Below are 23,236 nucleotides of genomic sequence, written 5' to 3' on the forward strand. Positions count from 1 at the left end.
GGCTGAGAGTCAGGGACAGGGAAAACCACCATGGGCCCCAGGCACATAAAAGTTATACCTCCACATACATTCGTCGCCCCATATTACCAAGATTTCACATGATATCAAATCAAATCCAATTTTATTGGTCACATATCAATGGTTAGCAGATGATAATGCGACTGTAGCGAAATGCTTGTGCTTCTAGTTCTGCAGTAATATCTAACAAGTAATCTAACAATTCCCCAACAACTACCTAAAACCCACAAATCTAAAGGGGTGAATTAGAATATGAGCGATGGCCGAGCGGCATAGGCAAGGTGCAATAGATGGTATAAAATACAGTATATACATGTGATGTGAGTAATGTAAGATATGTAAACATAATTAGAGTGCCGTTATTGAAAGTGGCATTGTTTAAAGTGACTAGTGATCCATTTATTAAAGTGGCCAGTGTAGGCAGCAGCCTCTCTGAGTTAGTGATTGCTGTTTTGCAGTCTAATGGCCTTGAGATAGAAGCTGTTTTTCAGTCTCTTGATCCCAGCTTTGATGCACCTATACTGACCTCGCCTTCTGGATGGTAGCGGGGTGAACAGGCGCTGGTTATCTGCCACGACATACATATTGCACTATTTCATGCCTGGCTAGACATGGAGGGATTAGGCTATATCTCCCATTTAAATAGCTTTAATTTCTATTGCCACAGGTGATTTGTGTGTGTTGTCATCAACGGTTGGCAGAGGCAGGGTGGGTCTGTTACCGTGGATAAGGAGGATGACGAGGAACAGCTGGAGCTTTAATGGAGCTCAGATGGGCCTGCAACCCAAGCTGATCTGCTTTGTCAGTGAGGGAGGTGAGGGGAGGTGCACAGAAGCTAATGTTGAGACTACCGTGATTAGCTTCTAATGCTATTGTCTGCGTATTAGGTGTATAATGACCGACTGTATGCAAGACCCCCCTCAAACAATCCATGCGGCACTTCCCATTGTCTCAGTGCTATTGTCTGCAATGCCTCTGACTGTTAACAATGCAGGTTGGATTCAATGGGCAATGTTCCCAAAGAACGGGACAAATTGTAAATCTCCTTGGTACACCCCCCTCCATTGCCTCTGTGACAGCCCAGCAGTTTTGGGCCTCATTGCCTCATTACGGGCCCTGTCAACACGTCCAAATATCTAGTGGCGGTTTCCAGCCAGCAGACTGTGGTAACCAGGGACAACACTCTGACTGAGTAGTCCACAGGTGAGGTATGCTGCTGTTGTATCTGTAAGTTTACACAGATAAGGCAGCCCATGTTGGCTTTGGAGTTAAATCCCCCGATTAGTAGATATTCTGTCCGCATGCTAATCGGATTAGCCCAAACATGACGAGGCCCAAAGAGACAGAAACGTTGCCCCCTCCTCTCTACTCCTGTTCCCTCATGAGCTAAACCACCACAGCTCAGGAGATAAACAGCAAACAACCTTAGTGGTACGTGACAAACTCCCTGTAACCTCTGAGTTTGAAGTGGACAAACATTCTGGAGAGAGGCAGAGAGGCTAAGGTCTTACCAGGTGTGGGAACAATGGCGTGTGCGTCTTAGAGCTGACTGAATACAGCCTGATGCCTCATGGCTCGGAGCGAGGGAAAGAGAGAGAGAGAGAAACCAGATGAGAGACTGGGAGAATTGACAGAAATAAGCCCCAACAAGCAGGGCCACAATGAGCAGGCTGGTTGCTTGGCGCTGTGAACAGGATAAAGGAGGGGAAAAGCAGGCGGGCAAGCAGGCTGACAGTGGGGGTGGGAAAGCTCAATAGGACCAGCAGGATGTGACTGTGAGTTTAATAAGGGCTCTGAATGTGTGTGCGTGCATGCATACGTGCATGTGTGTGTGTGTGTGTCTGCGTGCATGCATTTGTGTGTGATTTATAATGACACATCTGAATATAGAAGTTTGAAAATACTTCCAGAAAGTGCAAATGGTAATGGCTTGTGGGCTTGGACACACACACACAGACGGACTCAGACACATACCCCCCTCACAAACATACATACAGTACACACACACCACACAAACAATGAATGAGGCCGATCCAATTCCATTCCTTCTCACTCACCCAGGACCCCCCTAGCCCCCCCTTGCCATGTCTTCTTTGACGTTGGCATTCCTACTCTTATGTGGTGAGAAAACAAGATAATTACTTGACACATTGAAAAGAAATAACAAAAAAACTGAGCAAACTAGAATGCTATTTTGGCCCTAAACAGAGAGTACACAGTGGCAGAATACCTGACCACTGTGACTGACCCAAAATTAAGGAACGCTTTGTACAGACTCAGTGACCATAGCCTTGCTATTGAGAGAGGCCGCCGTAGGCATACCTGGCTCACAAGAGAAGACAAAATGAGGTGGAAACCGAGCTGCACTTCCTAACCTCCTGCTAAATGTATGACCATATTAGAGACACATATTTCCCTCAGATTACACAGACCCACAAAGAATTCGAAAAACAAATCCAATTTCGATAAACTCTCATATCTTATGGGTGAAATATCACAGTGTGCCATCACAGCAGCAAGATGTGTGACCACAAGAAAAGGGCAACCAATGAAGAACAACCATTGTACAACCCATATTTATGTTGATTTATTTTCCCTTTTGTACTTTAACTATTTGCACATTGTTACAACACTGTATATAACCATAATATTACATTTTAAATGTCTCTATTCCTTTAGAATGTTTGTGAGTGTAATGTTTACTGTTAATTCTTTTTCAAAATTTTTTCTGTTCATTGTTTTTCACTTTTGTTTATAATCTATTTCACTTGCTTTGACAATGTAAACATATATTTTCCATGCCAATAAAGCCCTGAATTGAATTGAAAAGCTGATGACTCTGTACCAATTTCACCCCCTTAGCACTACCAATGTCTGCTCTCCCCTTCCCCTCCACCCAGTCAGGGCTCCTTCTGCCAACATGGAGGAAACCCATTAATACTCCCCGGCTCCCTACCAGCACCAGTCCCCGCCTCCCACATGCTTCCGATTAAGAAGGAAGCCTCTCTCAATTCTCTCTACTTCTCTCCATGCTGAAGTGAAGATGGAGGCTAGAGAGAGAGAGGGGTTGGGGTGAGATAGAGAAGAGGGGGTGCGGTTGAGATAGGGGTAGACAGCGAGAGGGGGGGTTGAAATGGAGTGAGAGAAAAAGAAGAAGAAGAGGGGGTGTAGATAGGAGGGGGGGCATGGTGGCCCCAGTGGACTAGGATCAGGCTAGATAGATGGAGGGGTGGGACGAGGGGAGAAAAACAGACTGTCTTTGAGCCAGAAAGAGGGGGATGTGCGGGGTAGAGAGGGGGAGGAGAACAGAGTGGGGGTCATAGCTTACAAGTCAGTGTGGCGGATTGCTGTGGCACCAAGGGTAGTTCAAGTTTCAAGTTTATGTTTATTTATTGTATGTACAGGATACACATGGTATGCACAGTCCAACGAAATGCTTACTTGCAGGTTCCCTCTCGATATTGCGACAAAAATAAGAAATAATAAAAGATAAGAATTAAAATAAAAAGTAAATGAGCTCAGTAGAATAGAATAAAAAAGTAGCTTTAGTATAAATACAGGAAGGCACTCAACAATGTACCATACAATATTTACATGTGTGTCGGGGAAGGGGGATTGAAGAGCAAGTATCTCTCCACCATGAATGGGAGGCTTACTTTGAGGCATGTCTCCTTTTCTCTGGCTCAGACAGGGTATTACTATAGATAGAGATCTGTGTGGGGGCTACCTACTGGAGATCACAAGAACAATGTGGTAACAAAACAACACGTACTGTAAGACTGTCTCAGGGAGTGTCTGTGTGGCTCAGCTCCAATGTAGTGGGAAGAGGCTTGAGAACAACGTTGCCAGATAATTTTGGAAAGGTGACCTTCAGACCCGACATGAGTGTGAAACATGATTATAACCCAATTCAATTAATATTGCATATTTGATTGATACCTAAAATTACAAAACCCTGCAGTAGCAAACTATATAACTTTCAATTATTTGATTATGGGTAGCTGTGTGACCTTAAAGTCTAGACAGATCTGCCAAGAATAGTGCTAGATTCTACATCCTATTAAAAAAATGTTTTTATAATGCTGTTATACATCAAACAGGCTCTATCTTGTGTCTGGTGGTTCTCATGACGATGCTGAGCGGGCCAGTTTTAGGATAGTTTGTTGGCTCGGTCACGGGTTAACAGGGAACACTGCAGTAATTCTTCAGTCTGTGTGTAAAACAAGCCTTTTCTCTGTGCTGGCGGGTGACATGCTGAAGAGCTGGACACTGCCCAGTGCTCCTGGAGGGACCAGGGTGGGCCCTGCTTCACACATTCCACACATTGTAACATCTCTTCCCTCTGCCAGCCAGCCACAGTGTCTAGTTCTCACACCGTTAGAGCGACCAAAACACAGGTCCCACTGATCCATAGATGATCCATCAGTTTGCAATAGAGTGAACATGCTGGCTTTCACACTGTGCCTGTGTGTCATTATAGTACTGGCACAATAGGGGTAATGAATTAAAGATTGTCTTTTGAAAACATAAAAATGCAAAGCCTATTTTTGGCCCGCCTTGCATGTTGTTGTGGTCCTTGGTGTGACAAGACACTGATGATGGTGTTGTGTTTGTTCTTTGCAGCCTGGGCCAAGGTGGAAATGACCATGGATGAGAGTGTGGAGGTGTACCTGGGTGACTTAGCAGACATCCCCTGCCAGTATGTCTTCAGTGAGCAGCCCAGAGCAGTCATGATCCAGTGGTTTGTGGTGAGTAGTTCTGGACCATTTTCTGCACCCCCTCCTGACTCACCCAGCCTCTCTCTCTCTCTCTCTCTCTCTCTCTCTCTCTCTCTCTCTCTCTCTCTCTCTCTCTCACATACACACATCTGAGTATGTGAGAGGAGCTGGAGCGGAGCGTGCCCAATTTGACTGGAGCGCAGAGCTAGATTCCCAAAGGTTGGAGTGTCAGGCTGCTCGAATTTCGTTCCAGTAGCGCCCACTTCAAGAGCTCAGGGCATGCCCGGCCCAACATGCATTTGTAGTCTCCTTGTGTGCTGCTATAGCCCCTTGCTTTAGCTACTATCATAGAGTTCACTAAATATTTTCATAAAGAAACTGATAGAACTCACAGGTGCTAAATCAAGGTGACTTACAAAGATGAGGACCAAGAGCAAGAGAGGGAGTGTTCACAACTAAAGAGTCATTGTGGAATCTGGAAAGACGCATATTCCGAAAGCATGATGGTGTACTTACTACATGCACATGCTAAAAGAAAGGAACGAGGTGGGTAGATAACTAAGTGTTTCATTGTAGCAAAGTATTTATAAACAAAAAAAGAAGATCTCTTAGACTTTTCGTTCATTTTTGTTCTATTATCTATACAATAGGCCATAATTGATTTTGGCCCAATAAGCCAGATATATTCCCATGTTCAAGGAGCGTTCCGTTTTGATCGGGTTATTTTGCCTAAAAATCTTTATGCCTACCTATATATACACTACCGTTCAAAAGATTGAGGTCACTTAGAAATGCCCTTGGTTTGAAAAAAAAGCTACTTGTTTTGTTAAAATAACATAAAATTGATCAGAAATACGGTGTTGTTAATGTTGTAAATGACTATTGTAGCTGGAAACGTCAGATTTTTTATGGACTATCTACATAGGCGTACAGAGACCCATTATCAGCAACCATCACTCCTGTGTTCCAATGGCATGTTGTGTTAGCTAATCCAAGTTTTTCATTTTGAAAGGCTAATTGATCATTAGAAAACCCTTTTGCAATTATGTTAGCACAGCTGAAAACTGTTGTTCTGATTAAAGAAACAATAAAACTGGCCTTCTTTTGACTAGTTGAGTATCTGGAGCATCAGCATTTGTGGGTTCGATTACAGGCTCAAAATGGACAGAAACAAAGACCTTTCTTCTGAAACTCGTCAGTCTATTCTTGTTCTGAGAAATGAAGGCTATTCCATTCGAGAAATTGTCAAGAAACTGAAGATCTCGTACAACGCTGTGTACTACTCCCTTCACAGAACAGTGTAAACTGGCTCTAACCAGAATTGAAAGAGGAGTGGAAGGCCCCAATGCACAACTGAGCAAGAGGACAAGTACATTAGAGTGTATAGTTTGAGAAACAGACGCCTCACAAGTCCTCAACAGGCAGCTTCATTAAATAGTACCCGTTGTATCAGTTGTGCACCGGGGCCTCCCACTTATCTTTCTATTCTGGTTATTCTGGGAGCTTCATTAAATAGTACCCACAAAACACTGTTGACGTTGAGACTGGTGAAGAGGTGACTCCGGAATGCTGGCCTTCTAGTCAGAGTTCCTCTGTCCAGTGTCTGTGTTCTTTTGCCCATCTTAATCTTTTATGTTTATTGGCCAGTCTGATATGGCTTAGGCTCCCTGTCTGGCTCCTGACCTATTTAGAGTGTTTATATGCTGTTTAATATGACATGTAGCCTATTTTAAATTATGTGCACTTCTTACATTCACCTTTTCATGTTTATTCAAATACTTTTCATTCAAATCCATATGGTTTGGTTTCAATACTTCCAAGCCAAATGGTAGGTCCAGGTAGTCACAGAAATAGATTGCTGTTGGTTAAATTGTGATTTTAATGAATGGAGCGAATTTGGAGCGGCAGTTTTGTTCCCTGTGAGTGCACAACGGTTTTAGGCAGAGCGGTTGGAAAGGACATGGAGCGCCGCGAGCACCGCTCCATGAGCGATGAACGGGATTTCCAACTAGTCCACTCCGCTCACATGCTCTGACACACATACACACACCAATTTATTTCTATGTACAGTACACTGTATTTTTCACATTCAACTTAGTTCATCTTCCGGCACTTTCCTTCCCTACAGAGGATTCCCGGTAGCAGTAGCCGGGAGCGGATCTACTACGGTGACAACACACAGCAGATAGTGGATGATGGTACAGACTTCACGGGCCGTATCACAGTGTCCGACATTGGGGACCAGGAGGGCGTGCTGCTTACCATCCAGGACGTCCAGCTGACTGATGAGAGGGAGTTCTTCTGCCAAGTCAACGGCATGGCTGCAGGCAACGGAGAAGGCAAGACCCACCTCAGGGTGTTCGGTAAGACATTGGACTCTGCATCAGTCTCTTCCTAGCCTGATGGTCCAAATCTGTTTGTGCTTGATCCAACTTCTCTCTCCTTGTTATCCAAATGATTGAGGATTTGGGTACAGCACAGTATGGTGACATACTCTGCCCATTACCAGGTGTTTCAGTGGTTATTGATAGAATGCGTCTATATATTGATAATGTAATTTTTTTCCAGATCCTCCAGAGGCCTCAGTAATTGAAGGTGTCCATACTGGAATCTCTGTGACCAATGAGCTGCCATCAAGGGTAGGCACTAGGCAGTCCACTTGAGTACATCTCACTTTATTTCTCAGTCCATGAAAGCAACATTGAACATTATAAAACGCTTTAAGGTATCTTATTCTCTCTATTCAGATTGCATCGTGTGAGGCAAGGAACAGCTTCCCCAAACCCAACATCACCTGGTACCGTGACAGCAGCCCACTTACCCCCACACATGGCCGTGAGTAGCAAGAATACCAATGGACTATCTCACCAATGGACTATTTGAGAAAAAATAGTCAAGCTATTTTCTTGTTTTGACTTCATGTGGTGATACTCACAACAGTCACTGAAATACATGTTGTCGTTACATGAAGAAGTGTTTCCAGATGTCATCTATCTACCAGCTTGTGATAGCAGCTAAATCAGTGTTTTTCTCACCCATCCCAGAGATCAATGTGGTAACACTGGTGACCCGTGAGTCCAGTGGCTTCTACACGGTCCAGAGTGAGCTGCAGTACAAAGTGGCCAAGGAGGACAAGGACGCCCTGTTCTCTTGTGAGGTCAGCTACTACGTTCCAGAAGGTGTGAGGACAGCCAAGTCCAAGGTCATCAACATCACTGTGCACTGTAAGAAACCTACCAACTGTCATATACCCCAGACATGCTATCGCTAACCGCACAACTTATGCTAACTCAGCGTGCTACTCTTAGCATTATTGAGTTCAATTGAATGTATTGCTAACTAGAGCTAATGCTTCCTCGTTGTGATAAAGACGCTCTCCGGTTGTTTTTATGAATTTCCCTACCATAAAACTAGTAGGGTGTTTGCTGGTGTTTCTCTCTACAACACCCAAGTTAAAGCATATGAAATGATATCAGCCTATCTAAAACAAGTCAACAGCTTCTGGGTTGTCAAAGTAGTAAACCAACTAATCTAATCCAAACCCACCATCTTTGGCGCTCTTTCAATTTTAGCCCACAATGTTTTCTCAATGTGTCTAGTGTTGTTTGAACCAATTTAGCATACCATGACAGTGATGACAAAACATAAACTCTGCTGTTGTCAGTGCTGAGTAAATGACTGGCTTGTAAAGCGGCGTAGTCTGGTGACTTCACCAGGCATTGAATAGTCCCGTTGATGTATGGTTTTTGTCCCGCAGTCCCCACGACCATCATCGAGTTGTGGAAGGAATCTCCCCAGGGCCTGGTCAAAGAGGGGGACACTGTGGAGCTTCGTTGCCAAGGCGATGGCAACCCCCCGCCGCCCTTCACTTTCAACCGAGAACAAGTAAGAATGGCCCGCTTTTCTGCGTCTGCCTATTGAGTCCAGAGAACCATAAAACGAGGGGGAAAAAATTACACGCAGGAGACATCTCGAGAATGTTTTTGATATTCAGACTCAGGCCTCGGAGTAGAAGTGTAGGCCTTGTGAACGGGACCGCATAATGTTTGACCCTGTGGCTCTGGGAGAGATCTTTGGACCCCTTCCGGCAGGGTCTGTGACTGACTGGAGATCAAAATCCTCAGGATAGAATAGTTCTCATTCCCATGTCTCACACACAATACCTACAGTATGTTCAACTGACCACAATAACACATTTAAGGTTTCCCCTGTTGGGTCTTAAGACTGGGATGTGGATAGAAGCATGATTTGGTCATTCAGAGCAGGGGTTCCCTAACCTAATGTAGAAAGGCGTAAAATAAATGCCTGAGCGTGACACCCCACATTCTGGTCCTGACGAGAGGAAAAACCTGTCAGGTGAGGTTCAACAAATCCAGTAAATGTGGAGGAGGAGTTAAGTTGGAGTGTTGCCTTGTCAATGTCCAAAAGCATAAGTCGCGTCACAGAAAAGTCTATAAACGGGATCCTTGGGACACCCCAACTCTGACGTCACCCCATAGAGCCCCACAGTGGATGTGTCATAATACCTATAAAACATAGTGGTCAAATAGGGAAATGGTTCCAATCGTTTTTCCACCCTTCATTTTTCCCATAGGATTTTAGAGACACTTAAAATAAGGGCTATGTTTCGTTTTAGGTTTACCCTGGAGTGACGTTTTGATAACCATGTAAATCTCTCGGACAAGGTGACTTTTATCAATAGATTCGGCTCTATTTACTCTCAGCTGACACCTTTACTAACATGTATTGTGTCAATTTAAAACTTGCACAAGACAGTTCAAAGAACTGTCAGTTTAAAGAAATGTTGCCAATTTATTAATTACTAAATATAGCTAACATTAGATAGTTAATACAGAGATTCTTACTTTTGCCTCGATTCGGCAGTCTCGTCCAGATCATCAAGGCATTTGTAGTTTTTGTAGGATGGCCACATAAAAATGGTCTGTACTCGGTTGCAACACTTACTACCGAGTTCCAAACTGCCTCTGGAAGCAACGTCAGCACAAAAGCTTTTTGTCGGGAGCTTCATGATATGGGTTTCCTTGGCCAAGCAGCCGCAAACATGCCTAAATTCACCTTGCGCAATGCCAAGAGTCGGCTGGAGTGGTGTAAAGCTACGGACATATTCAATCAATCCCTATCCCAGTCTGCTGTGCCCACATGCTTCAAGATGGCCACCACTGTTCCTGTTTCCAAGAAAGCTAAGGTAACTGAACTAAATGACTATCGCCCCATAGCACTCACTTCTGTCATTATAAAGTGCTTTGAGAGACTAGTCAAGGATCATATCACCTCCACCTTACCTGCCACCCTATACCCACTTCAATTTGCGTGCCGCCCCAATAGGTCCACAGACGATGCAATCGTCATCACACTGCACACTGCCCTATCCCATCTGGACAAGAGGAATACCTATGTAAGAATGCTGTTCATTGACTACAGCTTAGCATTCAACACCATAGTACCTTCCAAGGTCATCAATAAGCTCGAGACCCTGGGTCTCAATCCTGCTCTGTGCAATTGGGTCCTGGACTTTCTGACGGGCCTCAACAAAACAAAGGAGATGATCATGGACTTCAGGAAACAGCAGAGGCAGCACTCCCCTATCCATATCGACTGGACAACAGTGGAGAAGGTGGAAAGTTTTAAGTTCCTCTGCGTGCACATCACAGACAACTGAAATGGTCCACCCACACAGGAGGCTGAAGAAATATGGCTTGTCACCTAAAACCCTCACAAACGTTTACAGATGCACAATTGAGAGCATCCTGTCGGGCTGTATCACCGCCTGGTACGGCAACTGCACCGCCCAAAATCACAAGGCTCTCCAGAGAGCGGTGCGGTCTGCACAATTCATCACCAGAGGCAAACTACCCGCCCTCCAGGACACCTACAGCACCCGATGTCACAGGCAGGCCAAAAAGATCATCAAGGGCAACCACCCGAGCCACTGCCTGTTCACCCCGCTACCATCCAGAAGGCGAGGTCAGTACAGGTGCATCAAAGTTAGGACCGAGAGACTGAAAAACAGCTTCTATCTCAAGGCCATCAGACTGTTAAACAGCCATGACTAACACAGAGATGCTGCTGCCTACATACAGACTCGAAATCATTGATCACTTTAATAATGGCACTTTAATAATGTTTACATATCTTACATACTCGTCTCATATGTATATACTGTATTTTATACCATCTATTGCATCTTGCCTATGCCGCTCAGTCATCGCTCATCCATATATTTAAATGTACATATTCTTATTCCATCCCTTTAGATTTGTGTGTATTAGGTAGTTGTTGTGGAATTGTTAGATTACTTGTTAGATATTACTGCATTGTCGGAACTAGAAGCACAAGGATTTTTACTACACTCACATTAACATCTGCTAACCATGTGTGTGACCAATACAATTTGATTTTATTTGATGTAGTGTAGATAAACAACAACATATCACAGTCATAGCAAGTAAATTGTTTCTGTATCCGTTACTGAAAATGTTGCTGCTGTATTTTAAAATACAGTTTTAAGTTCCTCTGCGTACACAAGTCGGAAGTTTACATACACTTAGGTTGGAGTCATTAAAACTCGTTTTTCAACCACTCCACAAATTTCTTGTTAACAAACTATGGTTTTGGCAAGTCGGTTAGGACATCTACTTTGTGCATGACACAAGTCATTTTTCCTACAATTGTTTACAGACAGATTATTTCACTTATAATTCACTGTATCACAATTCCAGTGGTTCAGAAGTTTAAATACACTAAGCTGACTGTGCCTTTAAACAGCTTGGAAAATTCCAGAAAATGATGTCATGGCTTTCGAAGCTTCTGTTAGCCTGTTGGGGATAGGGGGCAGTATTTGCACGGCCGGATAAAAAAACGTACCCGATTTAATCTGGTTACTACTCCTGCCCAGTAACTAGAATATGCATATAATTATTGGCTTTGGATAGAAAACACCCTAAAGTTTCTAAAACTGTTTGAATGGTGTCTGTGAGTATAACAGAACTCATATGGCAGGCAAAAACCTGAGAAGATTCTGTACAGGAAGTGCCCTCTCTGACCATTCCTTGGGCTTCTTGGCTCTGTTTATTGAAAACGTAGGATCTTTGCTGTAACGTGACACTTCCTACGGCTCCCATAGGCTCTCAGAACCCGGGAAAAAGCTGAATGATGTAATTCCAGCCGCTGGCTGAAAAACTTTAGCGCCTTTGGATAGTGGTCGATCAGAGGACCATCAGACTGAGGCTCGTGCACGAGGGGATCCCATGTTTTTATTTTCTCTCTCTTTGAACGTAAACACGCTTTCCCGGTCGGAATATTATCGCTTTTTTACGAGAAAAAATGGCATAAAAATAGATTTTAAACAGCGGTTGACATGCTTCGAAGTACGGTAATGGAATATTTAGAATTTTTTTGTCATGAAACGCATCGTGCGCGTCACCCTTCTTTACACTTCGGATAGTGTCTTGAACGCACGAACAAAACAGAGGATATTTGAACATAACTATGGATTATTTTGAACCAAACCAACATTTGTTATTGAAGTAGAAGTCCTGGGAGTGCATTCTGACGAAGAACAGCAAAGGTAATAACATTTTTCTTATAGTAAATCTGACTTTGGTGAGGGCTAAACTTGGTGGGTGTCTAAATAGCTAGCCCTGTGATGCCGGGCTATCTACTTAAAATATTGCAAAATGTGCTTTCACCGAAAAGCTATTTTAAAATCGGACATAGCGAGTGCATAGAGGAGTTCTGTATCTATAATTCTTAAAATAATTGTTATGTTTTTTGTGAACGTTTATCGTGAGTAATTTAGTAAATTCACCGGAAGTTTGCGGGGGTATGCTAGTTCTGAACGTCACATGCTAATGTAAAAAGCTGTTTTTTTATATAAATATGAACTTGATTGAACAAAACATGCATGTATTGTATAACATAATGTCCTAGGTGTGTCATCTGATGAAGATCATCAAAGGTTAGTGCTGCATTTAGCTGTGGTTTGGGTTTATGTGACATTATATGCTAGCTTGAAAAATGGGTGTCTGATTATTTCTGGCTGGGTACTCTGCTGACATAATCTAATGTTTTGCTTTCGTTGTAAAGCCTTTTTGAAATCGGACAGTGTGGTTAGATTAACGAGAGTCTTGTCTTTAAAATGGTGTAAAATAGTCATATGTTTGAGAAATTGAAGTAATAGCATTTCTAAGGTATTTGAATAACGCGCCACAGGATTCCACTTGCTGTTACGTAGGTGGGACGAAATCGTCCCACTGGCCCTAGAGAAGTTAGGCTAATTGCCATCATTTCAGTCAATTGGAGGTGTACCTGTGGATGTATTTCAAGGCCTACCTTCAAACTCAGTGCCTCTTTGCTTGACATCATGGGAAAATCAAAAGAAATCAGCCAAGACCTCAGAATAAAAATTGTAGACCTCCACAAGTCTGGTTCATCCTTGTGAGCAATTTCCAAACGCATGAAGGTACCACGTTCATCTGTACAAACAATAGTATGCAAGTATAAACACCCTGGGACCACGCAGCTGTCATACCGCTCAGGAAGGAGATGCCTTCTGTCTCCTAGAGATGAATGTACTTTGGTGCGAAAAGTGCAAATCAATCCCAGAACAACAGCAAAGGACCTTGTGAAGATGCTGGAGGAAACGGGTACAAAAGAATCTATATCCACAGTAAAACAAATCTTATATTGACATAACCTGAAGCCATAACGCTCAGCAAGGAAGAAGCCACTGCTTCAAAACCGTCATAAAAAGCCAGACTATGGTTTGCAACTGCACATGGGGACAAAGATCGTACTTTTTGGAGAAATGTCCTCTGGTCTGATGAAACTTAAATAGACCTGTTTGGCCATAATGACCATCGTTATGTTTGGAGGGAAAAGGGGGAAGCTTGCAAGCCGAAGAACACCATCCCAACCGTGAAGCACGAGGGTGGCAGCATCATGTTGTGGGGGTGCTTTGCTGCAGGAGGGACTGGTGCACTTCACATAATAGATGGCATCATGAAGACAGAAAATGATGTGGATATGTTGAAGCAACATCTCAAGACATCAGTGAGGAAGTTAAATTTTGGTCACAAATGGGTCTTCCAAATGGACAATGACCCCAAGCATACTTCCAAAGTTGTGGCAAAATGGCTTAAGGACAACAAAGTCAAGGTATTGGAGTGGCCATTTAAAGGCAATGCTACCAAATACTCATTGAGGGTATGTAAACTTCTGACCCTTCTGGGAATGTGATGAAAGAAATGAAAGCTGAAATAAATCATTCTCTCTACTATTATTCTGACATTTCACATTCTTAAATGAAGTGGTGATCCTAACTGACCTAAGACAGGGAATCTTTACTAGGATTAAAAGTCAGAAATTGTGAAAAACTGGGTTTAAATGTATTTGGCTAAGGTGTATGTAAACTTCCGACTTCAACTGTACATGTATTTTAATTAAATACATTTCAAAATACAAGTATTTTGTAGTATTTAATACATTGATCTTTATGGTATTTTGTCATTGTATTTTGTCATTTTTGTGACAATGGCGTGGTCGGTCGTCTGCACTGCTGAATTCTGCCCTGGCCCTGGGCAAGAACATTTTAGGCCCACATCTTGGCAGCAGGGAGAATATTTTTTTTCTTCAATGCACAATAAATATCCCCTGACCCACCTGGACCCCTGCTGTGACCCACGGTGGATCCTGATCCACAGTGTTGAACCACTGATTAAGAGGGTCACAGGAACATTTTAAAGGGTTTATATACTGTAGCTCCCGATAACCAGACTAGTTAAGCTGTTGTTTGGGTGTGACTTAAAAGGCATAGTTCACCCCAAAATCTACATTTGCCAAAGATTTCCATTCCATAAAAGTATCCAAAATGTAGATCCATTAATATGACAGTGTAAACCTGGTGTTGCCCCCCTCAGGAGCAGGAGACGGCGCTGGAGGCCAGCGATGACACTTTGGTGCTGAGGGAGGTGACCCGTGGGGACAGCGGGGTCTACCAGTGTCGTGCTCTGGACCTGGACACCTACGAGCAGGTCACGGGAGACATGCAGCTCACTGTCCACTGTAAGTTAGCTAACACACACACACACACGCACGCACGCACGCACGCACACACACACACACACACACACACACACACACACACACACACACACACTGAAACATGTGCACGCACACTTGTATTTTTCTATGCTCTGTTTGTTTAGACTGGAAGTGGTTGAATTAGTTACTTGACTGAGTTTAAGCTATCAATTATTTTTACTCATGGCCCTTTGATTACCAAGATAGCTCTGCTGTTGTGTTCCAATTGCTTACTGTCACTGCATCACTTCACTACTCATTAAGATCATTTAATTGAAGTCAACATTTTCACCATCGATTAACATGATTTGCAGTGATTTAATTCAAATTGAGAAGGCATTTGAATGGAAAAAGGTTGCATGGACCAGACACCAGCATGGTACTTAGCAATGTCTTGTCCTCACATCATATCTACTCTCTCCAGATCTGGACCCAGCTGTTGTGGTGCCCAAAGACTCAGAGATCTTGTTAAAAGGAGAGAGTCTGACTGCTACCTGCAACGCTCTGTCTTCCCTGGAAACCACCACTGTCTGGTTGAAGGTACAGTATACCCCGTAATAAGCACTAACTTAGTGCTTTAAATGCAACACGGTTATAAGACTGACATAACAGATGACCATGTCACTTGCCGAATGTAGCTAATCAGGCATTGTTATTCAGTTATGTGGACTTAGTAATGTTCCCTCATATATGTCTTATGTTTGTGTGTATAATTTTGTCTATGTGTAGAATGGGCAGGAGGTTGGAAAAGGCCACATGCTGTTCCTGCAGGATGCCACCTATGACACGGCAGGAGAGTATGTGTGTGAGGTGACTGTTTCTTCCCTGTCTGGACTGCACACCTCTGGCTCGGTCCACATCATCGTCCAGGGTGAGTCACCACGCCACCACATGTACTCTCTGTAACATACAGTCCATTTCTGGGGAACTCCCAAGGGGGTACACATTTTTTGCTTTAGCCCAGCACTTTCACTACTTGGTGATTAGTTGTATCAGGTGTGATATGATAGGATAGAACAAAAACATACATCCACCCTGGTTGTTCTACCAGAAACAGTTTTTGAGCTATGAAAACATCTTATCTGACAAACTCAATCGTTTGTCAGATAAGATGTTTTCATAGCTCAAAAACTGTCTTTACCTAGAGTCTATCATGTATCTGTGTTTGTAACCCGTCTGCCAGGTGCTCCCCAGATGAAGGATGCTGATAGGGAGGTTGAAATGGATGAGGGAACTGGGAAGTGGGTGAACCTGAGCTGTGAGGCACATGCACACCCCCTGACCACCATCTCCTGGACCGTGACTGGCAGCCAGGTAAAACAGGGCTTGGCAGTACACTGGGCAGTTTACATATGTGGGCATATTTACATCGCATGAATGTAGCTTTTTTTATGCTATCTAATTTTCTTGGTAATGTCTGTTTCCGATGCACATTGGTGTGACTGATGATAATACATTAGTGTGTGTGTGTGTGTGCTGTGTTAACAGAGCTGGCGCGAGGTGTTGACCAGAGCCACGGAGCACAGCACTATCAGCGTGGTGTCCATCAAAGTGACCTCTGACATCACAGCCTTCTGCAACGCCACCAACGATATTGGCACAGAGACAAAGTCCTTCAGCATCAGAGCCAGTAAGCCACCCTGCCACATACACTACATAGGAATATATGGGCATTAGTGATGCGCGGGTTGACTCATTACCCGCAGTCCCCACAGTTATAAACACGGGGTGGGCGGGTTTAGGGTCATGAAACATCGTGTGGATGAAGGGCAGGTTGAATAATGAGAAAACATGCATAAAAAATCCATAAATGTATCATTCTTGTGCAATTCATATCTATAGGCTACACTGAGGTTTTTCTTTCATTATTTTTATCTAGTGCGTAGCCTAAGCCTAGTCTTTAGGGCCTAACTGTAGAACATCAAATACACGCCAATTGCGAAATGCTTTTGGGAACTTGGGCAGAAAAAGTTAACATTGATACGCTGAGGCAAAAAGGACAATAAGAGAAACACTGCGAAATGGAGAGTTGAAAATTAATAGAAGGGAGGGCCAGAACAATAGTCTAATGTTTGGGAAAGATTTGGTGACGTGTAAAAGAGGCTGATAGCAGTGTTACGTGTGATAATTGTGAGACACTATACAAATTCGCCAGTCATAAGAATGGGACTTCAAAATGGCCCGTCAAAGGAACTGTACTGTTCAGATGCATTAAATGGAATACTGGACGCTACTGTAGGTCTATAGCCTCTCACATAGTTTAATAAAATATGAACTCCTGCAGAATTAATCATTTCTTGCAGTAAAATTATACACAAAATGTAAATTTTTACTCTGGAACAGGAGTGGAGAAATATTATTTATTATTTAAATAATACTTATTTCAGCATCTTGAAAGAACAAATTCACGTTTAGGGACCGTCTGTAAAGGTGCTATCTTTATCAGCATCATAAAATATGATAGTATTTCAATCACATAAAATATGCATCCAAGCCGAACTGAAATCTTATCAAAAACATTTTGGGTCATTTTAACAGCTTTTAAAGACTAACTTTCATTTTTTTTAAATCATTTTAAACCAGATGTTTTGGCATAGTTATAGTGAAATACGTCCATTCTGGTCTTCATTTAGACAGTTTGTTGCAAAAGTGATACGCTATATATACAGAAATATGTGGACACCCCTTCAATTTAGTGGATTTGGCTATTTCAGCCACATCCATTTCTGACAGGTGTATAAAATTGTGCATACAGCCATGCAATCTCTATAGACAAACATTGGCAGTAGAATGGCCTTAAAAGAGCTCAGTGACTTTCAACTTGGCACCGTCATAGGATGCCACCTTTCCAACAAGTCTGTTCATCAAATTTCTGCCCTACAAGAGCTGCTCCGGTCAACTGTAAGTGCTGTTATTGTGAAGTGGAAACGTCATGGAGCAACATCGGCTCAGCCGCGAAGTGGTAGGCCACACAAGCTCACAGAACGGGACTGCTGAAGCGTGTAGCGCATAAATGTTGTCTGTCCTCGGTTGCAACACTCACTACTGAGTTCCAAACTGCCTCTGGAAGCAACGTCAGCACAATAACTGTTGGTCGGGAGCTTCATGAAATGGGTTTCCACAGCCAATGATTTTGGAATGAGATGTTCGACGAGCAGGTGTCCACATACATTTTTGGGTCATGTAGTGTATACAGTTTAAATCTGAAGTTTACATACACCTGAGCCAAATACATTTTAACTCAGTTTTTCACAATTCCTGTCATTTAATCCTAGTAAACATTCCCTGTCTTAGGTCAGTTAGGATCACCACTTTATTTTAAGAATGTGAAATGGGAGAATAATAGTAGAGAGAATGATTTATTTCAGCTTTTATTTCTTTCATCACATTCCAAGTGGGTCAGAAGTTTACATACACTCAATTAGTATTTGGTAGCATTGCCTTTAAATTGTTTAACTTAGGTCAAGCGTTTCGGGTAGCCTTCCACAAGCTTCCCACAATAAGTTGGATGAATCTTTGGCCTGAATTTTTTTTCCTGAGGTCTTGGCTGATTTCTTTTGATTTTCCCATGATGTCAAGCAGAGGCACTGAGTTTGAAAGTAGGCCTTGGAATACATCCACAGGTACACCTCCAATTGACTCAAATGACGTCAATTAGCCTATCAGAAGCTTCTAAAGCCATGATATCATTTTCTGGAATTTTCCAAGCTGTTTAAAGGCACAGTCAACTTAGTGTATGTAAACTTCTGACCCACTGGAATTGTGAAACAGTGAATTAGAAGTGAAATAATCTGTCTGTAAACAATTGTAGGAAAAATTACTTGTGTCATGCACAAAGTAGATGTCCTAACCGACTTGCCAAAACTCTAGTTTGTTAACAATACATTTGTGAAGTGGTTGAAAAACGAGTTTTAATGACTCCAACCTAAGTGTATGTAAACTTCCGGCTTCAACTGTATGTGCTTTTACAAAGAAAAAAAAACATGTAGGCCATGAGGATTCTATGTTTATATTCATAGCTACATACATCAGACGTAACAAGAAATAGATGACAATAGTGTTAATGTCAACTTGTTGTATTTTTTCTCTTCTGCTATGACTGATTGGTGGCGCAGTCCGCTAAGACTGTTGCATCATAGTTCACTAATTGTGAGTTCAAATCCATTATTTGTCCCATGCCCACACACTTCTAATTCTGAAAAGTGAAAGCATACCTGTGAAAGTGATCACTCCAGTAGTAGTTGTAGGTTTTATACAGTACCCAAGAAGACCAATCTGGGAGTTCATTTAACCACTGGAAAAAAAGCTACGGCGTAAAAATGTGGGTTGAATTGAGCCCCTAATCTTCAGTTTCAAGGTGATGATTGCATCGCAATAAATATGAGTCCACATTTAAAATATTCGCTTTACCCCACATGGGGGATTTGAACTTACACTGCAAATGGCAGTAAATGTCAGGAATGCAGCATCTTATCACTGTGAGCTAACTGTCCAGAGGTGTATTTCCTCGCAGTGAACATCATTTTATTATCAGAGCGTGACAGTGGACCTCTGGTCAGTATGCTTTAGTGAGAAAGTTTTGGGATCAAGGACAACTACGTTTACACACCCCCAAAATGGATATTTATGAGCAATTCCCCACACCCACAATAAAAATGCATTTTTATTTTAAACAGCTCACTAATGTATATTGTTGATGGGAAGGTCTTACATTTTAATTGTTGTTTTGCTTGTCCACAGTTCCCATGGTCACTTCAACTGCGCCCTACTCACCCGGTAAGACAGCAATCTCGCTATTATTTTGTTCTTGCTGATCTCTGTTTCTCCTCATCTTTTTTTTAAAGGAGAACAGGAGCATATTTTATCACTTTTATTTAGACAGTTGGAAGTAGTACAGAGAAGAAACAGCACAAATGTGTGGGGTGGAATTCCTACCCATATCACCATGGGTAACAGGCTTCAGCACTACCACAGAACCACGCTCCCACACTGTGTCTGTTCTTCTTCACCTGTAGATCACTCTTATCTAGTTGAGAAGAACTTTTAGATTTTTTTTCATTTGCTTTCTCTCAACTTTTGTTTGATTCTCTCTGAATGCACACCAACCCAGACAATGAAGGATAAGCCAACGAGGCAACTAAATAATTAATGATTTTCATACAGGCAAAGTGTTCGCTGGAACGAGTGGGAGGATTGGCTCTGCTCATTGCCTGCGGGTACATTTAAAATTCTGTCTGAAAGAGACAAATCTAACAGGAAAAAAAGAGCAAGGCAACACTTATAGTGGTCGAATTCCAAAATATAGTGGTCGAGTGCCAAAATCACTTATATTTACTTATTATTGGGGAAGTTAATGCGCTGTCTCACTGTTTTATTGAGCTGTTGTAATAGAAATGGTCATAAACCCACACCCAGACTATTGTTTCCCTTTTAACGAGGGCTTACTGCATGGTTAAATATAGGAGTTAATTGCTCTGGTAGGTAGTAGCACTCTCTAATTTCCTCCTGAGGGGATTGCACTGAAATGTTGATGGCTCTGTCACAGGGGCAGGCCAGGGCTATTTCCCATCTCTCTCTGCCCAGTGTCTGGAGCACTCACTCACAAAGCAAGAGAGCTGAAGCTGGGAAGTTAATGTGTATATTCAAACCCACTTTTACATTAAAAACCACATCAGCCTGTAGGGAACATACAGTAATTTGTACAATGTTCCGAACACAACAAATTAACTTAATCTATTGTGCCATTCTGTCAGAGAACCAGGAAATTGACATTTGATTTGTTTCCCAATCTGCTTCTTATGACTTGGCCATAATTCATTACCAATAGCTCCATACTCTACAACTGTTCTACAATCTGGATCCCAGGACTCCCTGGAAAACAGTGGCAAGTGTTGCTGAGTGGACTATCCTGGCTAGTGGCTACTATCCTCCACATCTTTCTATGTTTTGTCTTACTGTTACATATATTTTTGGTACTGCAAGAAGAGGATGGGCCACCCATCCCTGGCCACTATGCTTGTGAATTTCCTTCTGCCTTCTCTTTGGGGTCATGGCTGGGTTATTTACAGTAACCACTTTCTGACAACTGCTGATGTAAAAAGTTGTCACAACTGCTTTGACAACTGCTGATGTAGCAAATCTGAAAACGTTATTGTACGAGTCATTTTGGCCTTTTTATGTCTTGGGTATATGTTGTCTGTCTAGGGATGTTTTCACTTGTTGTTTTTTTACACTAAGGACACTCTCACATCATCGGTCATGGGTCATGGGTCATGGGTCATTGGTCACGTGTATAGGCAGCACAGGTGACCAGGAAGTGTTTACCCTTATCATGTCTGGATGATTCTCCATGATCATTCTCCATTTTCCCAGTTTATCGGATCGGTGAACGGGTGTAAGCATTAACCTGAGCTTGCCCTCCCCTCTGTCTGTCTGTCTGTCTGTCTATATAGCTGAGGGCAATGGTGTGATCATTGTGGTTATCATCCTCTGTATCCTTCTGCTGGCCATCCTGGGCAGTGTGCTCTACTTCCTCCACAAGAAGGGAAAGATCCCCTGTGGCCGCTCTGGCAAGCAGGAGATGTGAGTATTGCACTTTAACAACTGGTCTAGGGCCAGGTTTTGTGTCTAGTTCTATAAGGTAGGTGCTACACATTTGTAGTGTGTTAGGGTAAATTACAATGTAAATCACCCTGAGCACTTGAAAAAGTGTTATGTAAATGTATTCTATATGAATTAGTCTTTTTTCTTCTAAGAATGTGATACTGTCCTCACTGGAGAGGACTTTTGAGAGTAAACTGAGTTTGTGCTCTCCATCCACAGCACCAAGGAGAACCCCAACAAAGATGACATTGTGATGGAGATGAAGACTAACACCAAGACCGAGGATGCCGGACTTCTGAAGGGCGTCAACGGTGACAAGAATGGCCCCAGCGACCAGGTAACTATGGATACGAAAGCTATACGCTAAACAGAAGTAGCCTACTGTCTAATGTATTTCTTGAATCTTGCATGGCTCACCGAATTGACATTTTATTTTCTGGTGTTTTTTTCTCCCTCTCCCCCATACATTTCCGTGTGTGTTTTTCCCTGGAGTAAAGTACATGAATCTGAGGAAGTGACATATGCAGAGGGCCGAGCTCTGACGTGGGCAGCCGAAGCTCTTCGCCACCCCACCACATCCACCCACAATCCAAGGCTAGACTACTGGAAGCCTTGGAAAAATCAGCTTTCACAATCACTTTATAATTAGGACTCAATCAATCACTTTCCCCACATTTCTTCTGTGTTCAGCAGTATTCCCCATATCTGGCCAAAACCACACAGGAACACACACCACAGATTTTAAGGTGTATGATAGAGGTTTGTAGGATGTTTTGATTGTTCCGTTTTACTGTTTCTTCTTTTGTACCGTTTCCCCAAAGCCTTTTTGATTTGATTTGATTTTGCTGTTTTCAAGTGAACGATGACGTTCATTAATTGTGCGTTATAAACTTTATAAAGTGTATATATTATATATATTTCGTTATTTAAGATATTTTGACACATACCTTGCAGACTTCATGGTAGTATCTGTTTATGGTGTCATTTTGCTTTAGCTATTCATCCATGATCCATGTTTAGGCGTTCCAACATTATCTTATGGAGGTGATTTGACCATAAATGTCACTCAAGTCAGGCCAAGGGTTCTCTCTTCATATCTTCACCCTCTTAGGGCTCTATTCAATCTGTAACTCTGAAGTGTTACAGATTCCACAATATAAATGTTAAGATCATTTCCGATTGAGCCGGCATAAGCAGCGTTTACCGTGAATGCAGTCTCCGCTAAAGCAAGAACATTGCCTTTAAATTACAATCATGTTGTAAAGCTGAATTTCCTCTGTGTGGATTAAATAGAGCCCTCAGTTTCTTTTCTGATTGTTATGTCTTCTTAAGCACTATCAGTGGCATCAGTGGAAGCTTAAAGGTACTACATGTAACAATTCAACAACGAACCATCTCTTGTTGTCAAACTGACTGGGGTCAGCAAATCTGTTGTTGTCAAATGGACTGGTCCGTTGTTGAATTGACAATACAAGATTTGCTGGCTTCAGTCAATTTGACAACAAGAGATGGTCTGTCTTTTGATAGCTAATATGGCTGCACCATCAGAATGCAATTTTGTGTAGGCAGAATGTAAAACAAATTGAAATAAATATTGTGAAACTATCATTCCACTATAACTATACAGTCGTGGCCAAAAGTTTTGAGAATGACACAAATATTAATTTTCACAAAGTCTGCTGCCTCAGTTTGTATGATGGCAATTTGAGAATACTCCAGAATGTTATGAAGAGTGATCAGATGAATTGCAATTAATTGCAAAGTCCCTCTTTGCCATGCAAATGAACTGAATCCCC

The 23,236-nt window shown here is 42.4% G+C and overlaps 1 protein-coding gene across 2 annotated transcripts in view; it reads left to right on the top strand.

Annotated features, from left to right (window-relative positions):
- The window catches only part of LOC106567672 (cell surface glycoprotein MUC18-like), a 74,931-nt gene extending 51,920 nt beyond the window's left edge, over window positions 1-23,011 (top strand). Inside the window, exons 2-16 of one of the 2 annotated variants that reach the window (XM_014137229.2) lie at window positions 4,642-4,766; window positions 6,865-7,099; window positions 7,305-7,375; window positions 7,484-7,571; window positions 7,781-7,960; window positions 8,494-8,621; window positions 14,675-14,819; window positions 15,262-15,377; window positions 15,567-15,708; window positions 16,021-16,151; window positions 16,326-16,467; window positions 19,578-19,613; window positions 21,290-21,419; window positions 21,660-21,777; window positions 21,938-23,011. In XM_014137229.2, coding sequence (XP_013992704.1) covers window positions 4,642-4,766; window positions 6,865-7,099; window positions 7,305-7,375; window positions 7,484-7,571; window positions 7,781-7,960; window positions 8,494-8,621; window positions 14,675-14,819; window positions 15,262-15,377; window positions 15,567-15,708; window positions 16,021-16,151; window positions 16,326-16,467; window positions 19,578-19,613; window positions 21,290-21,419; window positions 21,660-21,777; window positions 21,938-21,958 — 1,808 coding nt within the window. In that variant the 3' untranslated portion in view covers window positions 21,959-23,011. Of the gene's footprint in view, window positions 1-4,641; window positions 4,767-6,864; window positions 7,100-7,304; window positions 7,376-7,483; window positions 7,572-7,780; window positions 7,961-8,493; window positions 8,622-14,674; window positions 14,820-15,261; window positions 15,378-15,566; window positions 15,709-16,020; window positions 16,152-16,325; window positions 16,468-19,577; window positions 19,614-21,289; window positions 21,420-21,659; window positions 21,778-21,932 lie in introns of both variants that reach the window. The other variant, XM_014137230.2, reaches the window with a different exon arrangement.
- Window positions 23,012-23,236: the final 225 nt, after the last annotated feature.

The sequence above is a fragment of the Salmo salar genome, chromosome ssa13 (assembly GCF_905237065.1).
Source record: "Salmo salar chromosome ssa13, Ssal_v3.1, whole genome shotgun sequence".
Taxonomy (NCBI): domain Eukaryota; kingdom Metazoa; phylum Chordata; class Actinopteri; order Salmoniformes; family Salmonidae; genus Salmo; species Salmo salar.